This window comes from Aedes albopictus, chromosome 1 (assembly GCF_035046485.1).
Source record: "Aedes albopictus strain Foshan chromosome 1, AalbF5, whole genome shotgun sequence".
Taxonomy (NCBI): domain Eukaryota; kingdom Metazoa; phylum Arthropoda; class Insecta; order Diptera; family Culicidae; genus Aedes; species Aedes albopictus.
The window spans coordinates 109,575,476-109,589,665 of NC_085136.1; the positions used below are offsets into that span (position 1 = coordinate 109,575,476).

At 40.0% G+C, this 14,190-nt stretch overlaps 1 protein-coding gene across 1 annotated transcript in view; it reads right to left on the reverse strand.

Annotated features, from left to right (window-relative positions):
- Positions 1-14,190, reverse strand: part of LOC109397708 (uncharacterized) — a 48,073-nt gene that overhangs the window by 24,603 nt on the left and 9,280 nt on the right. Inside the window, exon 3 of the mRNA XM_019670020.3 lies at positions 11,637-12,813. Within this exon, the coding sequence (XP_019525565.2) occupies positions 11,637-12,813 (1,177 nt within the window). The remainder of the gene's footprint in view (positions 1-11,636; positions 12,814-14,190) is intronic.

Here is a 14,190-nt window from a genome sequence, read left to right on the forward strand (position 1 = left end):
TAGGATTGGACATTTGGTTACAGAGAAATCTTTCGAAGAGTACTTAGGATTTATACAACTAAACTTTTTGAGATTTTTGACCAAGTGTATCATAATAAATATCTCAACCGTCTGTCAACCGATTTCGGTTCTCCTGGCACCTAATGAAGGCTATAACATCCTAGTAGAACCCTATACAATTTTATTAGGATTGGACATTTGGTTATCGAAATATCTTTCAAAGAGTACTTGGGGGTAATACAGGTTAAACTTTTGAGAGATTTTTGACCAAGTGTATCATAATAAATATCTCAGCCGTCTGTCAACCGATTTGGGTTCTCTTAGCACCAAACGAAAGCTCCAGTATCCTTGTAGAAGGCCCTGAAATTTTATTTCGATTGGACATTTGGTTACTGAGAAATCTTTCGATGAGTATTTCAATAAATTCCTTTTTTACCCTTCTTACACCCATAAGAAGGGTATAAATACCGCTCGAAAAACCGACTTTCGATCCGAGGCCCGCAGGGCCGAGTCGCATATACCAATCAACTCAGCTCGACCAACTGAGCAAATGTCTGTGTGTGTATGTATGTATGTGTGTGTGTGTGTATGTGTGTGTGTGTGTGTGTGTGTGTGTGTGTGTGTGTGTGTGTGTGTGTGTGTGTGTGTGTGTGTGTGTGTGTGTGTGTGTGTGTGTGTGTGTGTGTGTGTGTGTGTGTGTGTGTGTGTGTGTGTGTGTGTGTGTGTGTGTGTGTATGTGTGTGTGTGTGTATGTGTGTGTGTGTGTATGTGTGTGTGTGTATGTGTGTGTGTGCGTATGTTACAAAAAAAAGTCACGCACGTTTCTCAGCCGTCTGATATCCGATTTGGATTCTCTTAGTTGCAAATGAAAGCTATAACATCCTAGTAGAACCCTATTGAATTTTATTACGATCGGACATTTGGTTACCGAGATTTCTTTCGATGAGTACTTTGAAGTCATATAGGTTAGCTTTTTGAGAGATTTTTGACATTTAGCATATTGATGAATATCTCAGCCGTCTGTCAACCGATTTGAGTTCTCTTGGCAGCAAATGAAAGCTACAACATCCTAGTAGAACGCTCTGAAATTTTATTTCGATTGGACATTTGGTTACTGAGATATCTTTCGAAGAGTACTTAGGAGTTACACAACTAAACTTTTTGAGATTTTTAACAAAGTGTATCAAACTAAATATCTCAGCCGTGTGTCAATCGATTTGGGTTCTCTTGACACCAAATGAAAGCTACAACATCCTAGTAAATTGCTCAGAAATTTTCTTAGGATTGGACATTTGGTTACAGAGATATCTTTCGAAGAGTACTTAGGATTTATACAACTAAACTTTTTGAGATTTTTGACCAAGTGTATCATAATAAATATCTCAACCGTCTGTCAACCGATTTCGGTTCTCCTGGCACCAAATGAAAGCTATAACATCCTAGTAGAACCCTATACAATTTTATTAGGATTGGACATTTGGTTATCGAAATATCTTTCAAAGAGTACTTGGGAGTAATACAGGTTAAACTTTTGAGAGATTTTTGACCAAGTGTATCATAATAAATATCTCAGCCGTCTGTCAACCGATTTGGGTTCTCTTAGCACCAAACGAAAGCTCCAGTATCCTTGTAGAAGGCCCTGAAATTTTATTTCGATTGGACATTTGGTTACTGAGAAATCTTTCGAGGAGTATTTCAATAAATTCCTTTTTTACCTTTCTTACACCCATAAGAAGGGTATAAATACCGCTCGAAAAACCGACTTTCGATCCGAGGCATGCAGGGCCGAGTCGCATATACCAATCAACTCAGCTCGACCAACTGAGCAAATGTCTGTGTGTGTGTATGTATGTGTGTGTGTGTGTGTGTATGTGTGTGTGTATGTGTGTGTATGTGTGTGTGTATGTGTGTGTGTGCGTATGTTACAAAAAAAAGTCACGCACGTTTCTCAGCCGTCTGATATCCGATTTGGATTCTCTTAGTTGCAAATGAAAGCTATAACATCCTAGTAGAACCCTATTGAATTTTATTACGATCGGACATTTGGTTACCGAGATATCTTTCGATGAGTACTTTGAAGTCATATAGGTTAGCTTTTTGAGAGATTTTTGACATTTAGCATATTGATGAATATCTCAGCCGTCTGTCAGCCGATTTGAGTTCTCTTGGCAGCAAATGAAAGCTACAACATCCTAGTAGAACGCTCTGAAATTTTATTTCGATTGGACATTTGGTTACAGAGATATCTTTCGAAGAGTACTTAGGATTTATACAACTAAACTTTTTGAGATTTTTGACCAAGTGTATCATAATAAATATCTCAACCGTCTGTCAACCGATTTCGGTTCTCCTGGCACCAAATGAAAGCTATAACATTCTAGTAGAACCCTATACAATTTTATTAGGATTGGACATTTGGTTATCGAAATATCTTTCAAAGAGTACTTGGGAGTAATACAGGTTAAACTTTTGAGAGATTTTTGACCAAGTGTATCATAATAAATATCTCAGCCGTCTGTCAACCGATTTGGCTTCTCTTAGCACCAAACGAAAGCTCCAGTATCCTTGTAGAAGGCCCTGAAATTTTATTTCGATTGGACATTTGGTTACTGAGAAATCTTTCGAGGAGTATTTCAATAAATTTCTTTTTTTATTATTATATTCGTTTGTTATCTTGCATAAGCTTTTGACCAGTCTATGGGAAATTATTGTTCAATCAATAATGCTAACCTCATATAAAGTGTATACTAGCAGGTTATTGTTTTCAATAAAATTTAAGCTTTGAATTTATATATTGTGGGAAAAATGCAAGAACTGGACAGCCAAAATAACTAGCTAATTCCAAAACTGATTAGCATAGTAGATATATTATTTTTGTTCTTTTTACACCATAACCATGAATACCAAGTACTTCGGAGCTAATTTATTTGACTGATTAAGAGATGATTTTCTTATCCATTTGTTAATCGATTCAAGATCTTTTGGCAGTTAACAAAAGATACAATATTCTAGAATATGAAAGCTATTTTTAAAAATTTCACACAAGATTCCAGAAGGTGTCTGGCATTTCTGGTAGTTTAGTCCATGGTCCATGATGCGATTTTGGAAACCAATCCACTAGACCAAATCCACAATGTTTTCTAGAACTTTTAGTCCATCACACAAAATAAATATGTTCAATACAAATAATACAACAATAGTTTTAATAAGTGTAAGAAGGGTTCTGTTCACCATAGGTGGATTAAATCGGGTTTATTATTCTGAAGATGTGCGGCGCAGTTCTCTTGATTGCATAACTCGTAGGCGTTATCTAATAGGATTGAGACACTGTACTGTGAAAGTTTTTTTTTGGAAGGATCTTTCCTTTTCAACCCGTTTCTGTTCTAGCGATGGCTATGAACATGTGAATATACATGAGTTGTATATGTAGAGAGCAGAGAGAAAGTATATATAAATATTAGTGTGGGTCATCGGAACTGTTTTCCCAGATCAAAGCTTTTTTGGTTTCGTTTCGGGTCCTGAGTATCTGTGCAAAATTTGAGCACGATCGGTTGCGTCTACACTTTGCGCATTGCAATTGAAATTTGTATGGGATTTTGTATGGGAAAACGTACTTTTTTGCATTTTTGTCATAAGTTGAAAAAGTTTGTCTGAAACTTTTTAACCGATACTGTAGAATGATAGCCTAGGATGTCCTGAAAAACTTTGTTGAAGACCGCAAAGCGATCCGATGCTTGTGAAAATAGTTATAACTAGGGACAATGGAAATTCGCGATTTTGCGGAAGCCGCGAAATCCGCGAAATTGGGCAATGGTCGCGAAATTTAAGAAATCCCGCGAAATGACGCGAAAATTGAGAAAATTTGGAAAATAACCTCAAAATTCCGCCAATTTTAAATTTTAAACATAAATTAGTCGATAACTTTTTACAGTGTAAAGTAATTAACGATTCCAAATCTGACAAAATAATAATTTAATGCATTTCACATCTGCTTCTTTTCAGATTTTTCATCAAATTTGTTATTCTTTCTGCAAACTTATGATTACGCCTTACAAAATCCATGCGAATTATTCATATCGCATGCAACATTGGTGTTTTCTTTAATGATACGGTCAAAAATATGATGCCGCGAAATCACCGCGAAATTCGCAATGTTCGCCCGCGAAATTTGAGAAATTTTGCCGCGAATTTCCATTGTCCCTAATTATAACAAACGGAAACTTCTACCCTCTCCGACTCGCCAGTCACCCCGGAAAAAATGTCCCTTCAGTTCTGGAAAATATATTATCCCCAATTAAGCCTTTGATCGAATTGTCCGCGTGGTCTTGTAGTACCCCTGCTAGGTAAGAATCAGTCATTGCCATACATATTAAATGCTAGACATGACCCCATGGATAGCATTTGCATATGTAAAAGCTTTGCTGATGTGACTTTCCTATTAGGCAATTCTCTCATCTCATGTTTGTCTTCAAAACCTTATCAAGCTTAGAAAATTGAAGTTGATAAACAATACATTACAAGGTTCGAATTCCCATAGAATGAGATCATTCATTTGCAATACAACACCATAGGAGATAATACCACATTGGCTGATTACAGTACAAATGTGAAAAATCTCCCTTTTCCCCCTATCCGCAACCCGGGGACGCGCCCTATTGGATTTCGAAAGCCTCGGAGAATATTACAAACCTTCAATGGCATTCCCATAAACTAACCCACATTGCCCATTCAGGGGTCTGACTGGGCCTATTACCCTCCCTCAGTTTGTAATATTCTCTCCAACTTGGAATTATATTTTCCCGGCACATAAATGACTTCGACAAATGTTCGATATACTATGCAGCGTCATGATCAGTATAACTATATCAGATGACTTGGAGATCTGATTCTTACAGAATTGTTTGCCATTGATTATACATTCAGCTATTCTAATCATTACTGCAAAGGCCATCGACCACATGCCTGAAATCAAAGCTTCCTGGAAGATATAATCCAAGCCCAGGGCATATATCAGCCGAATATTGCGCCAAAAGTGGCTTTTGAGCAGCTCTATCAGAGAATATAGAACCAATTAGCTCTGTTAGCCAAGTTCTATATGCGACTTAATGCTATTTTTACGGCTTAATGGTTACTTGGGTAATCTGTTATTTGTGCATTTTTAAGGCTCTACATTTAATGATGTGTTGATACTTTGTAATAATTAATTTTCTTTTTTTTTATTTTTTTTTTCTTAAATTTGACAGTTCGACACTTAAACTTGACAGTTCTCCTAAGGAAATGATGATCGAACTGTCAAGTTTAAGTGAAATATAATTTCAATTCTCCAATTGAAACAGACCCTAAGTGTCGAAGTGAAAAGGCAGAGCACGTCAGCCTACTAAAGTCTGGCGGAAGAGATCCTTGACGAAGTGGTCGAAGTGAGGGCTCTTATAGCAGAGGCGACTCTGAAGGTGAGGGACCTAGACGAGATCACTGCAGCGGAAGAGCTTGTCATGGCACTGCGGCAACAGTGCGAGGTGCAGGTGGCCACCGCAGCCATTCGGCAACGGAAGTGACCGGCAGGGCACAGGTGGCCTTGGTACAGCCACCTGTGGCGGACGTAAATAAGTCCGTTAAAGTAAGGAAACTAAAGGTGGACTGGTCGGTATGCCATCTGACCCTTCAGGAGCCACTGGAGGTTTGCTTTAGGTGTGTCGAATCAGGACACAAGTCATGGGACTGCAAAGGCCCTGACAGGAGCAAACTGTGCAGGTCATGTTATGCCGAAGGTCCGTGCCGAAGGTTGGCCGAAGGCCATAAGGCACAAGGCTGCAGGAGTCTGTGTGTTGGGTGACAGGGCCTTACTTGCGGGAAGGTTGAATCGCTGTGCACGCGGTAATAGGTCTTGATACTTGCTGTGCAGTTGGAAGCAGGCGTGGTGTCGACCCTGAAGAGGTCATATATGACCCCGGCGATAAAACCAAGCATAACAGACGTCTTCGACAGAGTTTGTCCACCAGCTGTGTAACAGGGCACCGATCAAATGTGATCACGTGCATCGATCCATACTCCAACGAGCGATGTTTATTTTTTTATAATGTAGCAAACGGAGTAGGCATTTAAAGAGCTAACCCAGTCGTCAACAAAATTTGATCAAAATTAGGTGTCTTAAAACTTCCCTTACATTTTCTTCTCTGGAACAATGAACAAACATCCAATGTTTTTCGAAACCACCTATGCCGCAGATTACTCCGATCCGGTCACAAACCGTAAACTTTGCCTCCAGAACGAAAGTGACTCAAACGGTCCAGAAAGTTGCTTTTCACCACCGTTCAGCTGTACCACACCTGTATCCGCTCCGGAGCCTACGCCAGCCCCGGAGCCACCAACGGAATGTGGCACAAACCGTTTCGTACCGAACCTATGCCACTCCCATCCAGAAGTGTACGCAGATCTCCAAGCTAACCGACCGTGGTGTCAGCAGTCAGGCCAATCTCCGCTGAAGACCACCTATAATATCGATTACGACCACCTGTCGGAATACCAGTTAGGACCTTATCCGGAGGACACCAAATACTACATACGGGAGTGCAACGGCACGGCCTGCAACGGACAAAGCTGTTGCGCCGGCGGACTCTGTAGTTGCCAGCTGTGTCCTTCAGGAGGCGTGAACGGTTGCAAAGGCCAGTATCCGGACCACAGCATTCAGAAACCATCGAAGATTCCCAAAGGTTACATCAGTTTCAGCCACTGGCCGGAGAGACCCTACCAAGACGAGGGAATGATGACGGAGTATAGAGCGAAGGTGGGACACGTGGGAAGTGTTATAGAACGGGAACAAATACACGATCACCAGAACTGCAAGATGCCCTCTACGTGCCGTCATGCGTTTATAATGAAATAAATCTTTAAGGTATTTTTCGACCAGATTAATTTGATTTTTTTTGTTTACTATTTTAAGGAAACTTTCCCTAAAAATCATCGAGTTTGCGTTAAAAATTTTAGTAAGCAAGCTCGGGCTAAGTCGCGCATTTATGAGTAGAGTTGCTAGTCCCAAATAGTATCTGATGGCTCCTCTGCCGTAATTCTGCAAAGTGACGTAAGCGCCATTCAAAAGTCCGACATTTTTGGTATATTATAAATAATATCTGGTGTAGAAATAACACTGTGGTATGCCCGTATGCCTGCTGTATTAGAATGCAAGATCTACTCGTAATCTATCATCTATGGAAATATTAGTTTACGCAACAAGATGCAGAATGAAGATTTTTACAGCACGAGTCGTACCGTGGAGGGCCCATATTCTGCGCATCTAAGACTTTTTCAATTTCAATCAGCTGTAACAAATTGCAAATCGAACCGATTTGGCTGAATTTTTGACTGCACATAGTTATTAGCTTTGTAAAAAGGATTTTTTGCAATTTCTCATCGTAATAGGCTGTTTTACCTCATGCAAATCTGACAGGAAAAGGCCTACTTTCCTACACCAAATTAACAGTGCTGTAATGGTTCATTACAGCACTGATTTGCGTTGCGTAATGAACCATTACAGCACTGTTTTCAGTTTTGATCAACTTCTTGATGCTTTCTGGATGCAGTTTTGAAAAATTGTGACAACTGCACAGTACATATAACCTGCTATGATCAGATTTTTTTAAACATGGCTATGAGCATCAGTATGCAGTTTGATGAACAATTTTTTTCAAGCAGTAATTTATGAACTTGCAAAAAACGTTGTACGCAACTCGGTGCAGAACTCAATTTTTACAGCACTCGTCGTAATTATCCAACTCGGCAAGCCTCGTTGGATAAATGTACGACTCGTGCTGTAAAAATCGTCATGCTGCACCTTGTTGCGTAAACTACTATTGTAGCATTATCGAATACTACTACGTAAAGCTTTTTAGTTATTCTCATATGCACATTTTAGTAAAATTTACTTTAATTTCTAAAGGCAATATAAACTTTTTCGCCATGACAAGGTGGCACAATCTTTGTTTGCAAACTGAGACTTCTTTCTTGTCCAACTCCAGGGTTTCCCCTGTTTAAGAAAATTCCATGTAAACTCACATCATATATCGCATTTGACGAATGCTTGCATGAATACATAAAATTTCCCCCGAGGTTGATAGCAAATGTTTAAAACAAGTTCTTCTTCTTCTTGGCGTAACGTCCTCACTGGGACAAAGCCTGCTTCTCAGCTTAGTGTTCTATGAGCACTTCCACAGTTATTAACTGAGAGCTTCCTCTGCCAATGACCATTTTGCATGTGTATATCGTGTGGCAGGCACGAAGATACTCTATGCCCAAGGAAGTCAAGGAAATTTCCTTTACGAAAAGATCCTGGACCGACCGGGAATCGAACCCGTCACCCTCAGCATGGTCGTGCTGAATACCCGTGCGTTTACCGCCTCGGCTATATGGGCCCCTTTAAAACAAGTGGTTAGTCGAACTATCAGATCAAAAATGAAAGAATCGTAAATTAGCCTTCGAAGTTTATAAACTAACTTATTGAGACGTAATTACATACACCGGATTGCTAGAAACATAGAATATCCTAGTTATAACTTTGGTGGCATTTATATGATGTTTGTTTATTAATTATATGTTTAAAACTTAGTGTTGCAATGTCTGCGCAGAATTAGGACCACCATTTAATACCGGCTCCTAATTCTGCGCACCTAAGAAGAACAAGAATATTAAAAAAGGAAGAAGAAAACTCAATTGTTTTTTGCCGATTCTGATTCCTCGAAGACAGCAGTACAGGATGCGCATGGAAAAGCAGACATTCTCTTCATTATTTATGTCGCAAAATGCTTCAGCTCATGAAGCAACTTTTTAGCAGTTTCGCTAACGGACACAGATTTCAGGCAATTTACAGTACTTGCCACATCATTTTATGTTTTTTACAAAATAATGATCGTTGATTTGAAAAATTTTTCTTCACAAACTTTTTCATTACTATTTTTTTTTTTTTTTTTTTTTTTTTTTTTTTTTTTTTTTTTTTTTTTTTTTTTTTTTTTATGGGTTTTCAGTTGGAGCTGCGTGACAGCTTATTTGTCAAGGCTGAACCCGTTATTCACATTTCATCTCTACAAAGACCAATGCTTAGACGGAATAGGCTATGTTGCCCAATTTAACACTAGTTTTTTACATTGTGTACATTGTAGTTTTAATCAAATTTTTGCATTTTCTCTCCTATCATGTCAGCCCTCAGTTATGTCAAGTCTTTGAAGTTATTTAAAAAAAAATGTTTACCTACGGAATCTGAAGCACCATGAACGGTCATATCCAAAAGCAAATTAATTCTTGGGAATAACATAAAGTACAACATGCTGTCTTTGTCGACAACTATACTAATGTTACCACCAAGAAACATTTTGTTAAATGTTTAATCGAATCTATGACGGTCAAATACCAAATGAAGACAACAACCCTTGCTGCGATAACACCTATGTTGGTAGCCACCTACAGCACTGGCGCTATCCCCAATGATAGACTATGGACAATGATTTTTAATATGTCATGGGCTTCCCATGATATGACATACAAAACCTAGCTATCTAATCTAATGTACAGTCAAATCATTCAGCTGTCCTATCGGTTCTACATCACCATGTCATTCTCTTCCACGTGCCCTAGAAATGTCTACCTAGTTATTATACAAGGAAACGTTGTTTAGCTAGTGACAAATAATAAATATTTGTCCAAAATGTCATATACAAGGCATTAACGCCAATAATGCAATTTAAGTACATATTGAGTATTGATCACATGTTGGCTTTGTAAAGATGTCTTCTACTTTGTAATCATAAATTACGTTGTCCAGCTAGTAAAATTAATCAGTTTTCGTCATGTCAAGCTGCGTTGGTAAAATGCGTCCAAGTATCGATCACACGTCAGCTTTGCAACCCAGCACCATTGTATGCTACACCCTCCTTCCCAATCTCAGTTGACCCCGACAATTCAGATAAATGTAAACATTATGAAATTTGCAACTAAGTATCACTGTTGTAGGCACTCAAACATACTAGGAGCCACCCACAAAACGATCTCCTACAAATACTAAGAATGGAAATGTTACCAAGTTTCAAGAACTGTGTGTGTGTGTGTGTGTGTGTGTGTGTGTGTGTGTGTGTGTGTGTGTGTGTGTGTGTGTGTGTGTGTGTGTGTGTGTGTGTGTGTGTGTGTGTGTGTGTGTGTGTGTGTGTGTGTGTGTGTGTGTGTGTGTGTGTGTGTGTGTGTGTGTGTGTGTGTTTGTGTGTGTGTGTGTGTGTGTGTGTGTGTGTGTGTGAAAAACTAACAGTATCAATTATTGCATATTTTTCAAATGAAACTAATAGTGTTTGTCTATATCAACCGAATAGTTTAGAAAAATAAATAATCCCAAGTCTAAAAACATATATATAGCTTTCATAACCCTTCCATATATGATGAAAAAGGAAATCAAATGTACTTAGCTTTAATTAATTCGATGTCCTGGTGTCCGAGTCAATACTCGGACGTGGGATTTGATGTACATGAAAAGATAGAAAAAATATTATTAGTGTTTTGGTGATACTTTCACTACGGCCATTCAGAATGGTTCAACGGATGCAGATGAGAAGATCATTCCTGCTGTCTTAACAGCGATCATCAAACTCAGTGGTAGATAAACTTGAAATACACGAACGCGAAAGAAAAACAACAAATGAACGAACGCGAATATTCTAAAAGAGAGAATGATCTTCCATCCGATCTTCAAGTGATCCTAACAAGCGACATATTTCGTTCAGGCACTTTTGAATGTCCGTATGGAACTTGTTCACACAAGAAATCTGCCTCGACCAAGTTGGCAGAACGCGCCCATACCCCTTTCTGAATCGAAGGGCAGGGACAAACTTTTTCATTACTATTGAAGCAATATTAAAAAAATATATTTGAAGCTAATATTGAACTAGCGTCCGCGATTTTGTGGTATATTCGAGAAAGTGCGCCGAATTAGGGACTGCGCAGAATTAGGGCCGGTCACGGTACATTTATTCAACGAGGCTTGCCGAGTTGGATAATTACGACGAGTGCTGTAAAAATCGAGTTCTGCACCGAGTTGCGTACAACGTTTTTTGTAATTTCATAAATTACCGCTTGAGGATAGTTTTTTAACAAAACTTTCATCAAACTGCACACTGATGTTTATAGCCATGTATAAGAAAGTCTGATCATAGAAGGTTATACTGTGCAGCTGTCACATTTTTTTCAAAACTGCGTCCAGAAAGCATCAAGAAGTTAATCAAAACTGAAAACTGTGCTGTAATAGTTCATTACGCAACGCAAATCAGTGCTGTAATGAACCATTACCGCACTGCTAATTTGGTGTGGGAAAGTAGGCCTTTTCCTGTCAAATTTACGTGAGGTAAAACAGCCTATTACGATAAGAAATTGCAAAACAAACTTTGAGGATGACCAAGAGTTTTATCACATATGTGGTTTTATGCATAATAACCAAAAAATGGGGCAACATTGTCAGTGTCGCTTACGTCACTCTGCAGAATTACGGCAGTCCTGTTCTTGCAATAACGGAGTGGCAATTTTCGGCGGGCCTTCATATTGGCTCAAGCGACACGTTTCCCTCCAAATTAGTGATATGAATTATACGTATCGAAAAACTTCAAACCTACCTGTAATATTCCCCTGCGGCAACGAAAACACGTTCCGGCACTGCTCGTCGGACAAACTCCGGTTCATCACCGATTCGTTGTACAGCTTGAGCGAATCATTGATCCGGGCCGGATCAATCGGCTGGTTCAGCTTGAGCGTTCCCTCGGTATTGCCCAGATCCGCCGCTCCGTTGATAAACTCCTGACTGATTTGCATTTTGAACGCTTCGAAGTCGTGCGATTTAAGCGTCCCTTCCGGCGTCCGGAAATCCTCCTCTCCATTGAGGGTGCTCGTGGCCGTCGTTGTGGTTTTGTTGCTATCCGTCGAAGACGATGCCGAGTTGGTGGTGGTAACCATCTGCGGGGTCAGGGTTTTGTAATCCGTGTCCGTAATGCTTTCGGAAATTTCGCTCCGATCCTCCTCTAGCTGGGAGGGTAGCGGTGATGGCATCGTTCTGTAGATTCGTTCCGATTCGTCCACTTTCCGTTCGACTTGCAACAATTCGTCGATTTCATCCCATTCCAGCTGTTTGACGTCCAACTTCGGAGGCAGTGTGACATACTTTCCGGCGGTTCCGTTTGTCCCGTTCGGATGGCTTGGGGACACTTCTTTGGAATTTTCTCCGGAATTTGGCTTGGACGAGCTGATGGAGTTCAAGTCCGACGATATACTCAGAGTATCGTACGAAAGGCTTTCCGAGATTGTGGTCGTGTCGTTGTTGTCCGGACCTTCCGTCAAGCTAGAGCTCATCGGATCGCTCTGGTCCGGGTTGAGGTTCTCTTTGTCCTCCACCATGTCCCGCATGGCTGATACCATCGAGCTCGGATTGCTCAAACGGTAGGAATTTCGCTTCCGCACCGTGACCACCGTCCGCTGATCGTCATCTTCCTTCAGATGAATGATCCCCTGCACTCCCCAGTAGATTCTCAGCGCCCCTTCCAGCACCAAACGGCCGTTCACTTCCCTGCTGCGGATTTCCTGACTTTTATTGTTATAAAACTGATTGAATGACTTCAGTTTCGACTCGAGGTGACCTCGTGGCAGAGCAGGACCCGCTGGGGATCGTGCGGTGGCTTGCTTTTTGAGCTCCGGCTGGCCGAAGCTTTTGTGTGACTCGACGCGGGTGCCGTGGCCGAATAGCTGCGGTCCGAATAGGGCACCGTAACAAGGCACGTGACAGTAGGGGACGCCTTTGTGCTGTGGGTGAGAGAAGAATGGAGGGGAAGAATTAGAAATAAGGAATTTATAGAATAGTATAAATACTACTATCGTGCTACCGTACTATCGAACTATCGTACTAAGTCATTGAACATTACTAAGTAATAGAACAGAGTCGGAACAAGAAACAGTTTTAGAGATACGCAAGAATTTGTCTAGGAAACTATCCAAAACAGTGCAGATGTGAGGCATTATTCACGCAAATATTCCTAAGAATCCTTCAACAATTTATCCGGCGGTTGGTTGAATCCCCTCCCCTAGCCACCAAATTTATTTTTTTAAATCGAGTCAACTCAAAGATTATCAATAACTCAGAGTTCCAGAAAGATATCTAAAAAGATAAACTATTCTGATAATTAGGGTTTTTATCCACAATTATCAACCCTTCCTCGAGAATCACAGAAAATTTCGCCAAATATTTCTTCAAGAGAATCATTTCAATATTACCATAGAATTGCACCAAATAACAAGCTTTGTGGAATGGCTAAATTTTGTAATGTTTATTTATGGAATACAAAACTAGCGTGCCAAATTTTCCAAATATGCCGAAACCGGTTGCTGTAGGGAAAAAGAAGGACTTTGTAGAACCATATGCTTCTATAGAGTGCAGATATATGATACTGCTACACGAATTTTCACTAGTATTCAATTCAAACAAACGTCATTCTAAGAGCAAAATACCTGATATTTCTTTACGAATTCATTCAAGGACACCTTCAGCAATTCCTGTACACGGTGTTCATTTCCCATCTGTGATTCAGATTTGCAAAATGAATGTACTAATTGAAAGCTCACATAATACTGATCAAATACAGTATATGTTTTGCCTTTTGTATTAATTGCAAATGTGTCCCAAGTTCCTTTTGGCCGGCACGCACGTCTGCCATTGAGTAATGGTGTTAAGTTAAATTAAAAGTAATGGTGTTAAGTTATATTAAATTAAGTTATATTAAGTGTTGTATTTCTTTATTCAAGGAAACTTAAGAACTAGAGAAAATACTGACAATGCTAGGTATTTATAACCCGAGTTTGTTTATCGGTTGCCAATGGTTACTATGGGTTGCTAACATCGATAGATTTCAAATTCCCAACATTCCTCCCTTTTTATTTCCAGAACAGGTACGGCTCGAATCTTGAAGGCATACGGATCATCCTCTGAGGCCGAACCGAAGGAGGCTCTGGAATGAAACCGGGTGGTTGCTGGTCATCTTCATCCTGCTGCGAGTCGGATTGACTTGCTTCTACTTCGGAATCAGTTTGCTTGGAATGAGCCGAAACTACTTCATCTTCTCCAGATTCCTCATCGGCTGCCGGGTTGGCAGCTGCTTCGGATTGTGGTCGAACTTGACGAATTGG